General features: G+C 40.9%; 1 protein-coding gene across 1 annotated transcript; it reads right to left on the reverse strand.

Annotated features, from left to right (window-relative positions):
• Window positions 1-7,068: 7,068 nt before the first annotated feature.
• On the reverse strand, window positions 7,069-18,844 carry marco (macrophage receptor with collagenous structure). The gene is made up of 13 exons (XM_051402923.1): window positions 18,631-18,844; window positions 16,551-16,649; window positions 16,299-16,462; window positions 15,628-15,745; window positions 14,782-14,826; window positions 12,478-12,549; window positions 10,497-10,583; window positions 10,363-10,407; window positions 10,200-10,271; window positions 9,647-9,682; window positions 9,394-9,441; window positions 8,487-8,651; window positions 7,069-7,722 (listed from the first exon to the last, which is right to left on the reverse strand). Exons 1-13 carry the CDS (start codon window positions 18,725-18,727, stop codon window positions 7,592-7,594), a joined length of 1,179 nt encoding a protein of 392 aa, XP_051258883.1. The 5' UTR covers window positions 18,728-18,844; the 3' UTR covers window positions 7,069-7,591.
• Between the last annotated feature and the right edge of the window lie 288 nt (window positions 18,845-19,132).

A 19,132-nucleotide genomic window follows, 5' to 3' on the forward strand; every position in this document is an offset into this window, starting at 1 on the left:
TGTGTTGTAATAAGATGCAGCAACACAATCAAACCATCAAACCTAAAAACAGATAGTTGTCTCAGGGAGGAGAGAGAGAGTGTACGGAGCTCCCAGAGGGTTTTTAAAGGCGCATGGCACACAGGCCTCAGGTGTTTCTCATTTGCTGACGACCCTCTGCCACGCCCACTTAAAGTACCTGCACAGAAAAACAAGACCAGCCACACAACCAGGAACAGGAAGACAAGGTCCTCATCATCATCATCATCACCATCACTGTCTATATTCCTCACAGTGGTCTTCATCATCATCATCACTGTCTATATTCCTCACAGTGGTCTTCATCATCACCATCACTGTCTATATTCCTCACAGTGGTCTTCATCATCACCATCACTGTCTATATTCCTCACAGTGGTCTTCATCATCATCATCACTGGCTATATTCCTCACAGTGGTCTTCATCATCACCATCACTGTTTACATTTATGATGTCTTATTTATTCTCCTGTACAGCACTTTGGATACACACAATTTAGCATTTTGCAAGTCAACACTATAACTGCTGACCACAATAACCCCTTTTTTAAATTATTATTCACCCGTCAATCAAACTTTTAGCGACACAGAGCAACATTTTATTAGCTAGCTAGCTAACAGCATGGCTAGCTAGCGGAGCTCACTGATTACTGTACAAACACAACTTTATCTGTTTGGGTGAAACTGGATCAGATTTTATGGAGAGATTATTGTCTGGTTTTCCCTCTGACGTCCTCCAGCTAACTGCTAATGTAGCTGTTGTTAGCTAACTGCGTTGATATGAGAATAAACTCATTATGAAACTCATTAAACACAGGTTTCGCTTTCATATTGAACTTGTGAATGTAAACTTTCACAAGAATAAGAATGTTGTTAACCAGAAAGACAGCATGTCCATAAACAATGTCCTTATGAGAGAAGTATTAAGTTGTTAAAGTCTTGTTTAACAACAATTAAATGTGTTTTTTCACACTCTGTCTGATGTTTGCTCATAGTGTTTGAAATCAATCAATCTTAACTGCACAAACTTGTTGGAAATCACTCGTTATTGCCATCTGATCGTCAGCATAAAACTTTAGAGCAGAGGTCTCAAATCGTCTTGGGGCCAATGTCCATAAACGGATCAAAATGATGCTGAAATAATGACTGAATTCATACTTTGTCGGGTCCGTCCGCAAGACGAGGAGCAAACAACTGTTAAAATACTTGTTTTCTGAATGGAGTTTGGTTGATCGGGGTTATGATGGATTATATATTTGAGATATCGCCGGCTTCAGCTCGGGAGAAAATAAGTTTTCAAGCTGAGCTGTTTGATGTGAGTCTCTGATTCAGTTGTTGAGTAAATGTTATATTGTCCAACTAGACAACAACACTATTAGCGTATGAGCAGAAGCCCTTAATGCCTGAAGAACTTAACTAGGAAAACTGCAAAAATAATTGCATTTTGTTTGTATAATTAATTCAAAACACGTCTGTCTGGTGATGTGAGACTCACTGTTTTGAGCAGCGATTGGTAAATATGCAGAAAAATTGCCGTGATTGGACAAAAGGTTGTGCAGAATTCACAGTGATTGGTTGAATTTGCGTTAATCGTTGCGATCGCAACCTCCTGGAGGGACTGAAAAATGCTCCGCTACTCAAAGTCTGTCTGTTCGTCAGCCACAGTGGGCCTCATTTAAACTAACTTGTCCCTTGAGTCAAACACTTTGCTAGTGCTGTGACTTGAATATGAGTATGAGGGTGTCGTTAGGACGGAGACAGAGCTTGCATTTTTAAAAGACTTGTGGGAATATATTAACTGGAGTCTGACTGCATGCTGTGGAGAAGTTCTGTCAACACTGTCCTTGTTTATGCTATAATGTCCCTGCACAACAGCAACAGGAGGAACCGATATTAAAGAATATAACTTAAAGTCCACATGAAACTGACATATATATTTAATTTCCTGTAAAAGCAGGCAGCTAGGGAGGGACATGAATATCTGTTACGTCCCATCAGCTGACTGATATCAGACCGGGACCGAATACAGCGTCCAATGCCAACAGAGGACAGTTTGAGGACAGGGACACCGTACAGAGGACGTATTTTACCCTGTTTGACTCTTGGTACTCCAATGTTAGCTGCATGAGCTGACTAGCTAACGACAGCTAACATTACCGTTAGTGGCGTTTATACTTTTACCAACAAGTCTGTGAACTGTCGTCAAACTCGATCCGTCTCGGAGGCTGGTTCTCATAAAGTTGTTTTTGTAGAGTAATCAGTGCTAGCTAGCCATGCTGTTAGCTAGCTATCTAACTAATGAATCTTCGCTCTGTGTGGCTAACAGTTGAAGATCAATTGACGAGTGAGTATCAGGATATTATTGGTTGAAATCAGTTAGTTCATGCTGAGGTAAACACGCGTCACATTTAGTTCTACAGGAAGACACAATGATTGGAGTTTAGTATAAAAATAAAAATTGTGATCTTTAAGGGTTAAAATATCATTTTTTTAAATTTCATCTGGACTCTAAAGAGATGAGAAATATTGATCTTACTTTTATTTTTTTAACAAAAAAAGACTGTATGTAACACCTGTTCACAACGAGGAGAACAGGAGTCACCGACCTCCTCTAGAGTTTCTTCCTAACCAACAGAGGAGGATGGCTACCCTTGATACGCCGGGCAGTCCTTTGGCATGCACGGCATGGTGGGTACTGTCAGCTTTTGACGGGTCTTGGCTAAGCCCGTCTTCGTGCACGGGCCTGACCCTGTCTTCCAGTCGCGGGGCCCTCAGCTGGAGATGGAGGATGATAGATGATTTGTCATTGGGACGACGCTGCGGCGCGGCAGGACCATCCAGCTGGCCTCACTCCCACGGACGCCGCTTTGTCACGGACACACGCGCTAAGCCTTCTGACAGCCTATTGTACCGAAAGGTAAGAAAAATGCTCTTCTTTTTCCAAACTGTGTGATGCCATTGAGTGATATGCCTTTCAACAGAGATGGAAATGAAAGCACACGGCCAACGCCGGCGTTCAGCCCGAGGAGAATCTATGAGTGTTTAATTACAGAGTGGAGGGGAACTCAGTGGTGGAAAGTAACACAAATTATGCATAAAACATAATCCAATGGGCATGAAACCAACTGAAAACAGCTATTCTAGAAACAAGAGAAGACCTGTAGGGGGGGGGTAACTGGCTGAGGCTGCTACAGGCAGCAACAAGGGACAAAGTACAACAAAATGCTGGATAAACAGAGCCAGGAGCTGTCACCAAAGGTTATTACAGCGACAGCAGTGATCGCTTTCCTTCAGCTGTTCCAGACACTGATTCACTCCGACCAGAAACCCAGCGAGTGTCAACAACAACCAGACCAGGATGTTCACAGAGTGTCCTCACAGTCAAACTGACACTGAAACTAATACAAAGTTAAACATTTTTAAACAATAAAAAGCGAACACACTCTGGAAACTAAACTCACAGGATTCTCAGGCATTCCTGGAAAATCTGGAAAATTGGAGACTAGTTTTCCAGTCATGGAAAAACCTGGAAATTGATTAAATATGCTGTTAAACATTAATTGTGTTTGAGCCCCTCACTATATTTAGTTTGAAACTCAACCCTCGGTTGGATAATGACACTAAAAAGCGTCTTTATCAGACTTTTTTAGGTGAGAAGATGAATTTTCTGTCAAATAAATTCAACTTATTTATTGACTCTGGCAGTCGTCGTCCTGGAAAAGGATTTCTTTAAAAGAGTGAGGACCCTTAACTGAAAAAGTAAAAATGGAAACTATAAAAACTCTGGAAAGAGGAGAGGAGAATTATGGGAACATGAGATTGTCCCTCCAATGGCAGACGTCATTAATGAGCTTTATGTTACAGTTACACTATCAGTCATTTGCAGGTCTTTGTGCGTCTTCTACCGTTAATGCTGTGAAACTTGAGGCTGCCGTCCGTCTCCCGGCACCGTACCGGCTGATGGACTCACGCGGGGGGGGGTCTGTGGTGACTCAGAGGACCCGGTAATATGCAGTAATGGCTCATGAATATCTTCCTAAACGTCTCGGCTGCTCAGAGAGTCTGCGGCGGTACGGCAGCGGTTCACACAGGTGAGGGAGGACAGCGAGGGCACCCTCATTACCCATTACCCATTCTGTCACCCACTCCTCCTCTCTCCCCACCCCCCTCCCTCGCTCCCATCATTTATTTATCCACGTCAGCCCTCAATTACAGGCAGCGTTCTGGGGGCCAGGGAGCGGGCCCGGGTGACCTGGGGTTGGTCTGGCTAATGAACAACGGAGTGAGACCCCCCTCATGTTTATTTCCAGCGTTCACCCAGAGCAGGGGGCCCCAGGAGGGGACCGGGCTGCTGAATTACAATCAGCACTTTGTAGTCTTAATACGCCTCGCCTGCTCCCGTTTCCCGCCTCTGCATACGGATAGGAAGACGGAGGGGAGGATGGGAGGTGTGCCGACTTACAGGGAGACATGATGGCGGTGTGAGTCAGGCTGCCTCCCCCCCCCCCCGAAGGGAAAAGCAGGCAGATGGATCGGCTTGTGAATCAAGTCCCTCCTCGCCACGGCGTGCGAGTGCGAGCTCCAGCGAGCTCCAGTCGTGCTGTTAACGGCGCCTCGCTTTCTCGTGGCGGCCAATCCATTTGCGGCAGCCGAGCGGCCCCGAAATGAAATGTCTCCGCTCCGAATTCCAATTTGTTCTCGTTCATCAGTCATCAGTCAGTCGTGATTAAAACCAGCATTTCATTTTTTATTGGAGAGTTTTCGTATTAATCTTTGATCTCATCGGCCTCCAGTGGCAACCAGAAGGAAATAAAACAACTCTGACAGAAAGTATCTTTAAAAAAAGAAAAGTCACAATAGAGCTGATTGAATTACAGCGATATGAAATGTGTGATAATGAGGTAATACATCAGCACGCGGGTTCCTGTCCGTCCTGCTCCTCAAAACTCAACTGCTAAAGGAATAATGTGCATTTTATTATTAAGTCCATCATTTTAACCCTTTAAGATCCTCAGTTATATTGTTCCCATATTTAACAATTTATGCCAAAAACATTCACAAAAACAATGTATTTTTATATAAACTCCAATCAGTGTGTCTTCCTGTGAAACTAAATGTGAACTAACTGATTTCAACCAATAATATCTGACACTCACCTGTCAATCAATCTTCAACTTTTAGCTGCACAGAGCGAAGATTCATTAGTTTCCTTAGAATAAAGGTGGGAGAGGGTGAGGGGGTGAGAGAGGGTGAGGGGGTGAGAGAGGGTGAGAGGGTGAGGGGGTGAGAGAGGGTGAGATAGGGTGAGAGAGTGAGGGGGTGAAAGAGGGTGAGAGAGGGTGCGAGGGTGAGAGAGGGTGAGGGGGTGAGAGAGGGTGAGGGGATGAGAGAGGGTGAGAGAGGACAAGAGGGTGAGAGAGGGGTGAGGGGGTGAGAGGGGGGTGAGAGAGGGTGGGAGAGGGTGAGGGGGTGAGAGAGGGTGAGGGGGTGAGAGAGGGTGAGAGAGGGTGAGGGGGGGTGAGAGAGGGTGGGAGAGGGTGAGGGGGGGGTGAGGGGGGTGAGAGGGTGAGAGAGGGTGAGGGGGGGGTGAGAGAGGGTGAGGGGGTGAGAGAGGGTGAGAGAGGGTGAGGGGGGGGTGAGGGGGGAAGCAAACAGACAAAAACCAAAAGCCTAAAGTTCAGTGCTGTTAGCTGGTTAGCTCATGCAGCTAACATGGGAATGCCGGGAGTCAAACCCGGAAAAAAACCACCTCAGTCCTTCAAACTGTCCTCCATCAACATCAGACGCTGCATTCGGCCCCGTCAGCTGTAACTGTTCCATATAACACACATTCAGTGTCTGAGGAAGCAAACTGCTGATTTCTGTTTCATTTCAGTAAAAGAGGAAATAAAGGAATCAATAAATGAATTCTGATCGGATTCTGTGTTCTGAGGCAGCAGAGAAGATAACGTGATACAGAACATAATACACTCACTCAGCGGCTGTCAGCTGTGAAGCCACTCGTACGTTCCCTGAGGCTTCTGGGAAAAAAAACCAACGTGACGGAGCCAGCTGTGTCAGAAACCATTCCTCAGCACGACTCCCGTCCTTGAACGTGACCCCTCTTCATCTCTGCTGACCTCTGCAAAAGGCTACGCTGCGACGGACGGAAGGCGACGGCGAGCGTGTCGCCGAAGGCCAGAGAGGCCGAGCCGAGCGGAGGAAGACGGGGAGATCGATGAGGACAGAAAGTGACGGGTGTCAACCAGCAGAGACCGGAGACACTTTAAGTTTCATCAGCGTGATCTGTTGTTTACACTCGTTCACTCGTTCACTCGTTAATGTGTTCAGTAAAAAGAATGTCATTTAAACTTTATGAATATGTAAATGAGATCCAGCTGTGAACATCATTAGCAGCTGTGCTTATATCCCCAGTGTGCAGCCTGTCACCCCACGTTCATCACATCCAACACTCATCAGTTTGTTTAGCTGGAAGCAGTGTTTAGGAAAGGGGGGCGTTCAGGTGCTCCTGGGGGGCGTTCAGGTGCTCCTGGGGGGCGTTACTGTTTAAGATGAGTTTACAATAACACACGGACAGAATAAGGTCTGAATATTAAAACTTGTCAGTGTTCGTATATAGCTCTAGTTCACTTCCTGTAGTGCTGCTCCGTGCTGCCTTCAGGGGAATGGGACGTCACAGTATCATCTAAAATGTTCACCAGCATGGCGTTTACTGTGTCAGCTCATTAAAGCTGTGTGATGGAAAACTACTGACTCCACTGTTCTCCTGTAACTCTGATGACTCTGTACAGTGTTATGTAGAAATGTAACCGTTCCCTCACCAACATACCACAGCAGTCAAGGTTGAGATGTTTCAACCGAGAGTTTCTTATCTGTAGCTCAGTTCACTCACTGTAACTTGTGTTATGATGTAATACTGATGTTTCTCTCTGTTCTCTCCTTTCTGTGTCTGAACAAACTCCCTGTATCACCTGTTGGAGTTTCTTCCTCTTGAAACCGCTCGTTTCTCTCGGGGCAGCATTATTAAATCAGTTTCATCTCGTCACAAACTTTAAAGTCTTAAACATCTTTAATAAGTGTATGAATGAAAGCAAATCCCCCAAAATGAACAAAATTTATCAGATTTAATGTCTGTAATATTAAAAATCTGCTCAAATAATTCGACATATTTAAGTTTACATGCTGCTTAATATGTGACATATACGTCTCCTCATGAACGCCGACCACCTCGCGGTTCCTTTCAGGCTACTGTCCTCGCCTCTGGCTGGGGGGCAAATAAGGGCGGCGTTACCCGTTCTCCGGGTAAAGACCAGACATGTTTAGAGTATCTGATGTTGTCTGACTTTAATTCACACTCAGATATATTTGTTTCCTTCCTGGGGAATGATCGATAAAGCTGTCCACTTTAATAAAGCCTGTTCTTTAGCATTCAATCTGTTTAATGAGATAACACATAATAATTATATTTATACATCCTGGATATTAATGTTGATTGTTGTTGTTGTTTTCTTATGATGATGATAATAACAAACAGCATATTAATCAACATTAATAATGACAATGAGCCTTCAGTCTACACACACTGCAAGCCGACGTCCTCGTTGTGTTGGCAGTTGTTCACTCCGTATCCGGCGTGCGGGCATTGGAAGATGTCGGTCTCTCTCCCTGTGCACCGCAGATCATCCAGCCAGATCTTACCAGTGCCTGCGGAAGGAGAACGTTTACTGTGTGGTCAGACGGTGGTCGGGTACAACGCTAACAAACGAAAAGTCTCCCTCCCATTAAAGGAAAGCACCGTTTTAGGAATTGTGCTTATTTGACGAGTTACGTCATCTCGACTGTCCAAAGTTCAAGTAAACACCTCTTAAGGTCACTGGCCTAAAATGTGCCACTTATCAGCGAGTGCACCAATCTATGTACTGATCTGATATCATGTAATTCATTATTGGGGCCCCCACTAGGGGTCGCCAAAGCTTCAGGCCTTGTTCAGTTTAAGGCGTGTATAAAAACTTTAAAAATATACACAGTAGGTCAATCAATATATGGCAGCCCATTTCTGCCAATATGACGGGGATACAACAGATTCTTTAAGTCATTATAATAACTTAATATATCAAAATATTGACTTAATATATCAAAATGTTGAGTTAGTGTCTCAGAGTCATTATTTTGAGATACTAAATCAATATTTTGAAAAGTTTCTCATCATACTGACAATACTTACATTATACATAATACATTGGCAGAAACAGGCTTCCATAGAGTCCAGATATGATTCAATGACTACAATGTGATCATAACAGATAGAAACAATAACCAACAGCCTTTAAGTGCCATCGAACACTCCTGTAATCGTTGGTAAAGTCAAAGTCTCAGTGTAGAAGAAATAAAATGCAGGGTTTCTGTTAATCATTACAGGATAATTATTTGGAGAGAACATGGCGTGATGGTGGCGGCGGACGTCTTACCCGGGGGGGCAGTGTAGGTGCTGACAGCCACTTGGAAGCCCAGCATCCTACAGATCACCTTCCCGTCCACGGTGTCGAAGCTGTCGTCACACACGGTTCCCCAGACCCCGTTGTACTTCACCTCCACTCGCCCGCGGGACTGTCCCCCCACGAGGCGCACATTCACTGCGGTGACACAGAAGAGCGGTTTAAAGTTCCTGGTAGCTGTTTGGTTGGTGCGGTGTTAAATACTGACTGGATTCACTGTTCAAGGAACCTTAAATCAATTAATAGAAAAGCTGTCTGTACACATACTGGGAGACAGTAACGGGGCTGATAGCTAGCTCTAACTTAACATACTGTTAAAGTATATTTACAGTTCCTCGACCATACGCAGTGTTACTGACTTTTAAACTTGCTAGTACAACGTTAGCTCTCTGCTCTCCGTCGCCAAGTCGTCTCTATGGTTCGTCCTATTTACTGGAGCAGTGAACAACGTTTCCATTGCATTAAAACATTATGGGATGGTGATGATTCTTCCAGGTATTAGTCAGAGCCTCAGGTGTTACTGAGTTATGTGTTATCCTTTACATAAAGTGTATCTGTAAGCAGCTTGTGGTCAGCGTTGCGGTTGAACAGGCTAATGTTAGAATGTCTGAGTCAGAGATTAAATTAGTGTTAATGATGCAGAGCTGTTCTCTTACTTCCTGTTTATTCCATTTCAACATCTCTGATGTCATCAGACATTTGAGGAAATGATAAAAACGCAGCGTCTGTTATTCTATTAATTTCCTTAATGGTGGTCAAACATCAAACCTCATTTCAGACATTTTAAGGTCAGTTGAAGGTATAAAGTTGCTAAAAGTGGGATTTTATAAGTAAGTTTGTCCTTTGAGCTGCTCTCAGATCAGCTCCTCTGCAGACTTACACTCTCGGTCGCCACTGTCTCCTTTTGGACCCGGTGGTCCTGGGAGACCTGCGGAGGAAAAACAGTCCAATAATGAATCAGCATCAACCAACTGACAGTTCACATCAACTGAGTCCGTCACACTGAGACCTTAAGTATTGATTGATATTTCAATATCGATCCAGCTTCCTACAATGTGTCCTGATCATACCGTAACAAATAAAATGTTTATAATGTTTTTTAGGTGTTTTCTGGAACGTATAAGAAAGCTCACCTTGAGTTCCATTGAAACCAGGAGGTCCAGGTACACCTGATGACGAGACACCACGAGAGGATTAAATCTACAGTTTCCGAATCACTGGAGCAGAATGTTAATACTGTAAAACTTCTAATAATAGCCCGGGCGTTTATTTGCTTAAATCACTGAACTCCCCCTGCCTTTATTGGGGACAGGCCTCTATTTGGGACAGGCCTTTAATTCCTTTTGCACAAAACTAAACTAAACTCTAGCTGCTGCTTCTCTTGAGATTTGTTCAGCAAATTTGACAACTAACATGATGATTATGATGCTTCAGAGGTTTTTTTTGTTTACCGTGTTACCAGTAAGTCAGAATGAATTAACGTTAAACTTTTGTAGTTGATAGTTTTCGTAAAATATATTGAACGATTGAAATGTGGAGAATCTAACTGATCTAACGATGTTCATTATGTACATACTGACAGAAGTTTAAACATTTATATTTGTGTGGCTGCATTGATGAGGCAGGAAGCTTGCTATGACACAGTTATATTATATGATATTGATTATCAGATGTTAAACAGCTGACCTGGAGGTCCCGGTGGACCAGAACTTCCAGGGTCTCCTTTTTGTCCTGCAGACCCGGGAATACCAGGAGGTCCTGATTGTGCACAAAAAATCAACAAACATTTATTTAGTATGTCACACACGAGTTCACGTTTACATACGCAGCATGTCACACGTATACCTACCTATATGGCCGGGGATCCCAGAGTCACCTTTCTCTCCAGGAGGGCCTGCGATCGAAGCACAGGAACAGGATTTACAGGTCAAACATTAAAGTCTGGCTCAGGAGAATTTACTTCTTTACAGGGTAGAACCTAACCTTGGGCTCCGGGATCTCCTTTCTCTCCCTTGGCACCTGGTCCCTGATTCCCAGGTTCTCCTCGAGGCCCAGGTGGACCGCTGGGACCTGCAGTCACACACAGAGTGAGGATTATGTAAGGAAGTAATTATGATATAATTCAACTTAAACGTACAGTATGTCTTTAAGGTGGGTGGCTGTGTATATTTTTTAAGTTTTCTAGCACACCTTAAAATGTTAATATTTTATATTTAACAAACAGCTATTGTTATTATTGTCCAGTTATTAACATTATTTATTTAGCCCTCCATTAACTTCAATGGAAAATTAATGTTAAAATGGATTTTAAATGCTAAAAGAAATAGAGTTAGCATTATGTTAAGTGAAAGATTTCTGCTCCAATTCACTGATTTAAACAGGAGCTTTAATTTATTACATATTCATATATAATATTTTACTGTATATAATAAACAGCAGTTTTATTACAGTCAGCTTACATTCACAATGTGTTTAGTCACAATGTTGACAAATGGTTATTGATGCACATAAATTCATCCCACGAAAATAAAAGCGTGTCAACAGAATTATGGATTATGACCAGAAGATAAAAGGAGGAAGAGAAACTGAACTATTTCATAACAACAATATGCTGAATCAGATGTTTTATGTTTCCATCCAGAGAAGCTCCTGTGTCAGTTTCAGGAAATATAATTTGGTGTTACTGTGAGTCCATAAGTGAGTCACACAGTATGAGGAACATATTGTCCAGTTTAATACCACATAATAATAACAGGGTGTGAAACATCAAAGAATATGATTTGAACAGGTCCTATAAATTGACTGGATTAATGAATTTGTATAAAGTTGCTTAGTTGAGTCTATTTGAGATTAGAATTTTAAAAGTGTTTTTGGGAGAAATGTGTATTCATCATGTAACTAGAAAACAAAACTAATAATGATTTTCCTTCACATAATTTCTGCTTTTTTTGCCAATATGTGACGTAAAATAGGTCTTAGATTGTGTTTATAGTATCTTATAAAGTCTTAAATTTAACCCGTTGAAACCTGAATCGACAATGACAACAAAAAGAAAGATGTTTTCTTCTGCTTAAATGATTAAATGTCAACAACAAATTAGCTGTTCAACTGCATTTTAATTATTCAATGTAAACTGGAAGCAATACACAGAAAACATAAAGTTATTAAAACGGATTTAAAATGACTTTTGCATTTGATGCATCTCAATTTGTTTAATAAAGTTGGTTTAACTCTTTTTTTTTTTGGCTTTTTTCATGTTGACTCAACTCAATTTTCTAAAATGACTGTGTTTTGGGGAGTTTTTCCAACTAAATATACGGTTGGAAAATGTTGCCTCAATGTTTCTGAGTTACATTTATTTTACAGTGTGGATCCATATCTGATCAGCACAGCAAGAAGACTGAAACTAGAGACTGAGACCAGAAACTCATCAGGAAACTGTTTACTGAGCTCATAAATTAACCGAGAAGTCAGTTTATTTCTCTATAAGACTCAATACTATTGACTTATTTAATAGTGCCGGCTGTTTTGACACCTTGAATGTTTGTACAATAATCTCATAACAATCCATATAACAGCTGTTGAGATAATTCAGTTAAAGTGACCAGTGAGCTAGCATATGCTAATGAGCTACCTGGTACAACACTGAGCATGAAGCTGGCAGAGAGTTAGCTTTGTGCTACAGTGAGTTATAATAAAAGCCACATTGAGCCTAAAGCAGACAGAGATTTCAGAGTTTTTTTCTCGGATGGATGCTTCGTCTGGATGTCACAGTTTGTTTTTCATTCAGTTTGTCAGCTCTCGTGAGCACTGAAGTGCCCGACAGCCTCTCAGTTACTGTGGATGGGACTGTTTATGATTAAAGCTCCGAGCTAAAGAAACAGAAAGTGTGTCTCGTACAGCTTCAAGAATAACAACAAGCACATTACTCCACAAATAATTTATAATGAAACTACAATCTCACCGGCATTTCCTGGCTCTCCCTTGAGTCCGGCGTCACCTTTCTCTCCTGGAGGTCCAGCGACACCGGCGTCACCTGGAAGGAAGCATACAGGTGAGTAACAGCTCGACAGTTTCACTACCAAAATAAAGAGACTGCATTCAAAACCTTAATTAAAGGTTATATATGAATGATTTGTTTCCGTCCACTTTGAATGAAGTTTTGATGATTTGTGAGTTAAATTAGCGTTTTTATCTATGGAGTCTGGTGGAGAGTGATAGTGACTTTAATGGCATTTGCTGCATTAATGTGTACGTTGCATTTTACTGTAGATGTTAAAGCTTCAGGGGTCAAACTCGCTGGACAGGAAGGGAAAGAAAAACTGTACTATATTATTCAATACTATCCTCTGAGATGTAGTGGTGTAGAAAATGTACGCAAGTACCTCAAATTTGTACTTAACAACCTGAGTAAAAGTAAAAATTTTAGCTCTTACAACACTCTTTACATGCGTACACGGAAGTTCTCAAATCCTGAACTGAAAGTTTACCCTGATCTAACCTGATGGAAGGAAGGCCAGAACAGTCACCCCCTCAGGAAGTATGGTCAGCATATTTAATAAATCTGCTGATCAGATCTAGATTTTGTTGAAACTACAGGAAAGGTCAGGGTGTCACTGAAATATCCTCAGCAACCTGCACAGCAAAGCTTCAGTCCCCGTAACAGGCAGCCATATAGTTTTTAAAGAGCGTTAGTGTATATTAACAGTTATAACTTTATAACACAACAATTAGGGACAATTTGTTTCCTACTTGTGCAACAGAACATTGAGAAATATCGCTTTGAATACTTAAATACTTACGTAATACGTACTTTATGGCAGCTTATAGTGTTTTTCTTTTTTAAGTTATGTTTTGTTTTGTGGCCGCTGTATATGTAAGGTAAAATCTGTGTTTTTGTCTATGGAGTCTGGTGGGGAGCGGCTGTTTCTGTAGGGATCCTTAATATTAACAATAATAATAATATTGTCATACACTTTAAATATATTTTTAATTTCGAAAAACAAAGCAACGACAAAAAACATTATTCTGACATGACGTAAAAACGTTTTTACAAGTACTCCTGGCAGAAGAATAAGATGCTATAAACCCATTTTTTAAAAACGTGATTTATCGGGAAACCACCAAAATCTTAAAAAATGCTGTAATAAATGTTTTATAACACATTATAATGTAATTGTAACCCCATATAAGTGTTTATTATGTATTTTTTTAACAACATTACTTCCTCCTGTGGACACCTATAAGCAGCTGTATCTGCCAGGTTAAATTGGCGTTTTTGTCTATGGAGTCTGGTGAAGAGCGACAGTCATATTATTTCTGTATAAACATTTAATAAATGGTTAATAACACATGATAATGTAGTTGTAACCCAATATCATCCTGCAAATAGGGAAACTTAGCATATATGTTTGTATGGGGCTCCGGTCGTAGCCAGGATTTTAAAAAATCTGTAACATTTTCACATTATTTACTTTGTTTTGTATTTCATTTATTCAGTTAAGTAAATTTCCCTTCATTAAAATAATTGAAATGCTGAATAGGTGGGGGGGGGCATTGACCTATTGGAAAACATCTGCCTCAGACTTGAGTATTTCACCCCGATAGAGACTTCATACAGGAAATGTCAGTGCGCTGACTAAGTTGTGAGGGTGTGTGAGATAATGGCTGCAGCCCATCCGTCAGCCGGTTTTCATCAGCCATCTGACAACAGATGACAGGTCATCAACGCCGGGATCATCAGCGGACCTGCAGCTGAAAGCTAATGCCTCCTGCCGCACACATACCCCTAAATCAGTCGTAATGAAATTAACTTCACACACTGTAAAAAAAAAAAGGGTATGAAAACGATAATATTCCTGCAGCTGGGTGCCAAAAATACTATAAAATAACAGAAAATAACTAATTTTTTTATGATTAAAATACAGTTTTTAGCTTTGCTTTTACATAAATTCTTGTGGGTTTTTTTGTCTTTTTAATGTTTAATTTAATATATTTACACTGTAAAACCAATGCAATTACAATTTAAACTTTTAGTTTTTTATGGTTACACTGATAATCTTTTATTTTGGTTGTTTTGTCGCTCGGAGTCTGAACCAGTCTCATATCAGGGGTCATAAAATCTGGCATATATATATATATATATATATATAATAGTTCAGATGATTTTGAGAGAAACGTCCACTTTGGTTGCTGAACACGACCACACTTAATTTTATTCTGACTTCAGCTTCAAACTTTATCTTTTAATTGCTTAAAGTTGACTCACCTTTCTCTCCTGGACGTCCATCTCTACCCGGAGGACCAGGAAGTCCTGAGGACAAAACAATCCCCGGTGTTGGTAAAACACACACAGGAACAATGTGAACTAGACTTTTACAGAAATTTGGGAGTTGAACTCCTCTAGAAACACTTTTACTAGGGAGACAGCGATACCGGTATCAGGTATCAGGTCTGATACTACTCCGATAACATGTAACCGTACGGGGCTCAGCAGCCTCTGAGACGGACAGAGGACAGTTTGACGACAGCGATACCGAGGTGATTTATGGAGTTTCCAGATGAACTCGTTGCTAAAAGAAGCTGTAGTTGGATATTGGATGCTATTTAATGCTAATGTTAGCCAACTTAGCCGCGGGATGCCAGGAGCCAAAGCCGGCAATAAAACCACCTCAGTACTTTATTCCCTGTTGTTAAACTGTCCTCTGTCGTGCTGTTCACTGACTCTGTCCTGCTAATTCCAGATGTCCCCGTAGTGTAGGTGTGTAGTCATATCAGACGTCCACTTCAATTCAATTCAATTCAATTTTATTTGTATAGCACCAATTCATAACAGAAGTTATCTCAGGACACTTTTCAAATAGAGCAGGTCTAGACCGAACTCTTTAACATTAATTACAGAGACCCAACAGTACCACCATGAGCAAGCACGGATCAATAAGAACCTGAAATCCCCCGATAGTCTAGGCCTATAGCAGCATAACTAAGGGATGGTTCAGGACTCACCTGATCCAGCCCTAACTATAAGCTTTAGTGCTTTCAGTGGTCAGCTCGTCATTATAAATGATTATCTGGTTAAATAAAGATGGAATAAGCACACAGGTGTTTATCCTACCTGGTTTGAGGCTGGCGGTTGACAGTTTGCCCTCCAGGTTGACGGTGCTGGTGTTGAGCAGGCTCAGGTCGGACCTCAGCCGGTCCAGCTGACCCTCCTCTCCACAAAGGCTCTTGACCTGTTGTCACGGCAACCGACATTGAATCATGACTTCATTAATAACTGAAAATTGATTTTAATCAATACTTTGTTGATTGGAAATGTTTTCCTGCTGCAGCCTTACTTAGTCTGGTACGACCGGAGGTTTAACATTATCTAGTTTTATTATTACTTCTTTTTATTAACCCCTTCAGCCCAAAACAGGAAGTGGTTTCTTTGACAGTAAATAGAAACCGATTGTGGGGAGTTTACTCCACATTTTGACAAATAAATGTGTCACATTTTAATTTTCTTTCTTTTTAGAGCGACTGACTGAGAATATGGAAGTAGGCACAGTTGTGTGTTGAGCTAAATGCTAACATCAGCATGCCATCATTTAGCGTGTTAGCATGCCAACATTTCCTAATTAGTATTAAACCATGTGTAGCTGAGGCTGATGGTGTTTCTGTGGATTATAAACCAAAGTTTGGACAAATTAAAGACATTCTCCTGTTAAGGTTTGGGGAAGGAGGATGTTAGTACAAGCTAGCATTGCAGCAAACAACAACGTTTCATATGAACGGAGGGAGGACCTGGCTCTGCAGGGCCCTCAGGTCGCCCCTCAGGGTCTTGGCTTCTTGGGTGTTGTTGTGGATGAGAGTTTGGAGGCTTGCATCGCTCTGATCTCCATCCAGAATGTGATTGGACGTCTGCTTCTCCAACCGGGGTTTATACAGCGAAGACTCCAACGTGAAGACTGGAACAAAGAGGAAGAATTAACCGTTTACAGCACACGACGACATCACTTTCTAGAGTCCACATTTACAAGTAAAAGCAGGTGTAACCTTTATAAATGAGGAAGGCGTTGAGGGCGGTCTGCAGGATGAGGTAAATAACAATCACGTAAAAACACCACTGTCTTCGGGGCCTCGCAGGCTTCAGATCTGAAACACACAACAGGAATTAAAACTGCTGCAAACTCACATCCTGGGAGTCATTTCAGGAGAGCCCGGCTCAGCCAGCTGATCCCAGAGCTTTTATACATGTTCAAAGCTTCGAGCGCGAAAGCATTTGGATGAGCTGTGGAAAATGTCAGCTGTCAGTCACAATGAAAATCTCAAGGGGGGGGTGGAGACGGGTTTCTTTTTGTTGGCAGAAAAGTCGAGAAACTGACACGAGACCAAACTGGTTATGACTGAGAGGTAAACTACTGTCCCCTCCAACAGAGGATACCGCTTCTAGGAATCATATTAAATATACATTAAAATGTTTTTCATCATTTAATCTCAGAATAATAATCAGAGTACATCAGATGTTTCTGTATTTTAAGCTGTTAATGTTATGTTAGTAACTTTATTAGAAATAAACCACCATTTAAAGTCCAGGTGGAATTAAAAATGTCATTTTAACCCTTTAAGATCAAATCCTCAGTAATATTGTTCCCATATTTAACAATTTATGACCCCAAAAATTTACAAAAAACTCAATTTCTTTGTGTTTTTATATCAAAATCCAATCATGACATCCACCCGTCAATCAATCTTCAACTTTTACCAACACAGAGTGAAGATTCATTAGTTAGTTAGCTCACTGATTACTGTACAAACACACAACTTTATCAGTGATTTGGGTGAAACTGGATCATATTTTATGGAGAGAATATTGTCTAGTTTTCGTCTACAGGCTGCTCTGCCTCAATTCCGCTAACTGTGAAATCTACACGTGTTAAAACCTTTTCCATAAGTATAATATGTGTATTAAAGTGATATCTATTGTGTGGTATGGTTTTGTGTTATCTCATACATAGAGCTGTGCTTTCTGAGCTCCTGTCTGCAGGATAAACCTTCATGTTTCTGTCTGTGGATGAAACTTTGCTACCATCTACTGGTCACAGCTGCACCGTATTATCTGCTTTAACTGTCCATCCACTGCTTGATTCCTCACAATGTAAATAAATTATATGAAATCATTGTTTCTTTTGTCTTTTCCAACCAACTCAACCTGAAAATAATAACAAATTTACATTTTAAACTTATTATTGTCACTGGCTGACATTAAAGGTATTGTAGAAACTGAGATTTCTTTGTCTTCTTGGTGCGACATTAAAAATACACTCAGCCTGAATTCAGGAACTGTGACTCCTGAAACTGAAACTGTCACAACCAGGGTTCAATATACAGAAAGACTCATTTTAGACATTTAGCTCTACAATATTGTCATTTTTGGTTCTGCTTTTTTCCTCTATAAATGTATATTTTCCTGCATATTTAAGTTCCTGAAAGGAATAGAATATAATTTATTTAATTCCATTTTCTGTATCACTGTTGTTAAAGCACTTAGTAAACTCTGTTTTTAAAGCTGCTATTATTACAATTATTATCATTATGTTGTTTTTCTTGTTTCACAGTGGAAAGCACCAGTAATTTTCATTGATGTAAAAAATAAAAACTTTAAAAAATTATTGTGAGAAAAAATAAATTCACTTGTCTTCACAGATAAACAATTTAAAACTTAAAAAATATCTTCAAAAATATATTTATTACCTGAAAATCAATCGAAATCTTAGAAAAATGATCATGTGAAACGAAATGCAACTTCCGTAGGTGCTCACTCCCATAGGAATACATCATAAAATGTCTGTAAGGTTGGCACAATGGCAATAAAAAACAACAGATGATGATTTTTCCTTCTGAATCTACATTATAACTGTTTTTGTATGTAAAATTATAAAGATCAGAACTATCTAACTGACAGTTTTCCTGGAAAAATCAAAGAAAACCCCCAAAAAGTTAAGAAAAAACTTTGCTGTTGCATGATATTTTGACCAATTTTAAAAGTTTGACTGCATCTGTGCTCAGCTCAGTCACAACTTTAAGTGCTGATACTATAAACTTTCACTGAGGACATTAATAAGGCGACACTCACCGTCAGGCTGGAAACTATAGAGATCCGTCCTGCTGAGCGACATGTCAAACAGAGGGTTACTTTGGGTGTACGAGACCCGGTCCACTGAGGTGTCCATGCTCTCTCCAGAGTCCCCCTTTCTCTTACTGCTTATGTGCTTCTTATAACACACAGGGCATGATGCAGCGTGGGACTCTCCCCGGATTGCAACACAACCTCCCCACAAAAAGAGTTCCTGGAGATTGAAGCAGAGAAAGGAACTGCGTCTGATTTGCAGCTGAGATGTACAAAATTCAGCAGCAGCAGCAGCAGCACGCCCATGCAGATTGAGGAAGCTGGTCCTCCAACAAGAAGGCCTTGCAAAACCACAATAAAGAGTATTTTTATATGAAGTATAAAGTAGAATGACCGGGGAGATTATTCTGTTCAGTCGGGGAGAGAGGGTCACAGTGAATTGTTAGATGGGGCGTGTTGTGAAATATTTCTCTAAAGATAGACTTCTTACGACCTCCTCGTTGTATTT

Source organism: Dicentrarchus labrax, unplaced genomic scaffold (genome assembly GCF_905237075.1).
Source record: "Dicentrarchus labrax unplaced genomic scaffold, dlabrax2021, whole genome shotgun sequence".
NCBI classification, from domain to species: Eukaryota; Metazoa; Chordata; class Actinopteri; family Moronidae; genus Dicentrarchus; species Dicentrarchus labrax.

Coding starts and splice junctions, on each gene's coding strand:
- marco (XM_051402923.1), bottom strand. CDS start 18,727: ATGGACACCTCAGTGGACCGGGTCTCGTACACCCAAAGTAACCCTCTG. Junction 10,272..10,362: donor TGGGATCCCCGGCCATATAG/GTAGGTATACGT, acceptor GTGCACAATCAG/GACCTCCTGGTATTCCCGGG. Junction 7,723..8,486: donor CACCTACACTGCCCCCCCGG/GTAAGACGTCCG, acceptor CTCCTTCCGCAG/GCACTGGTAAGATCTGGCTG.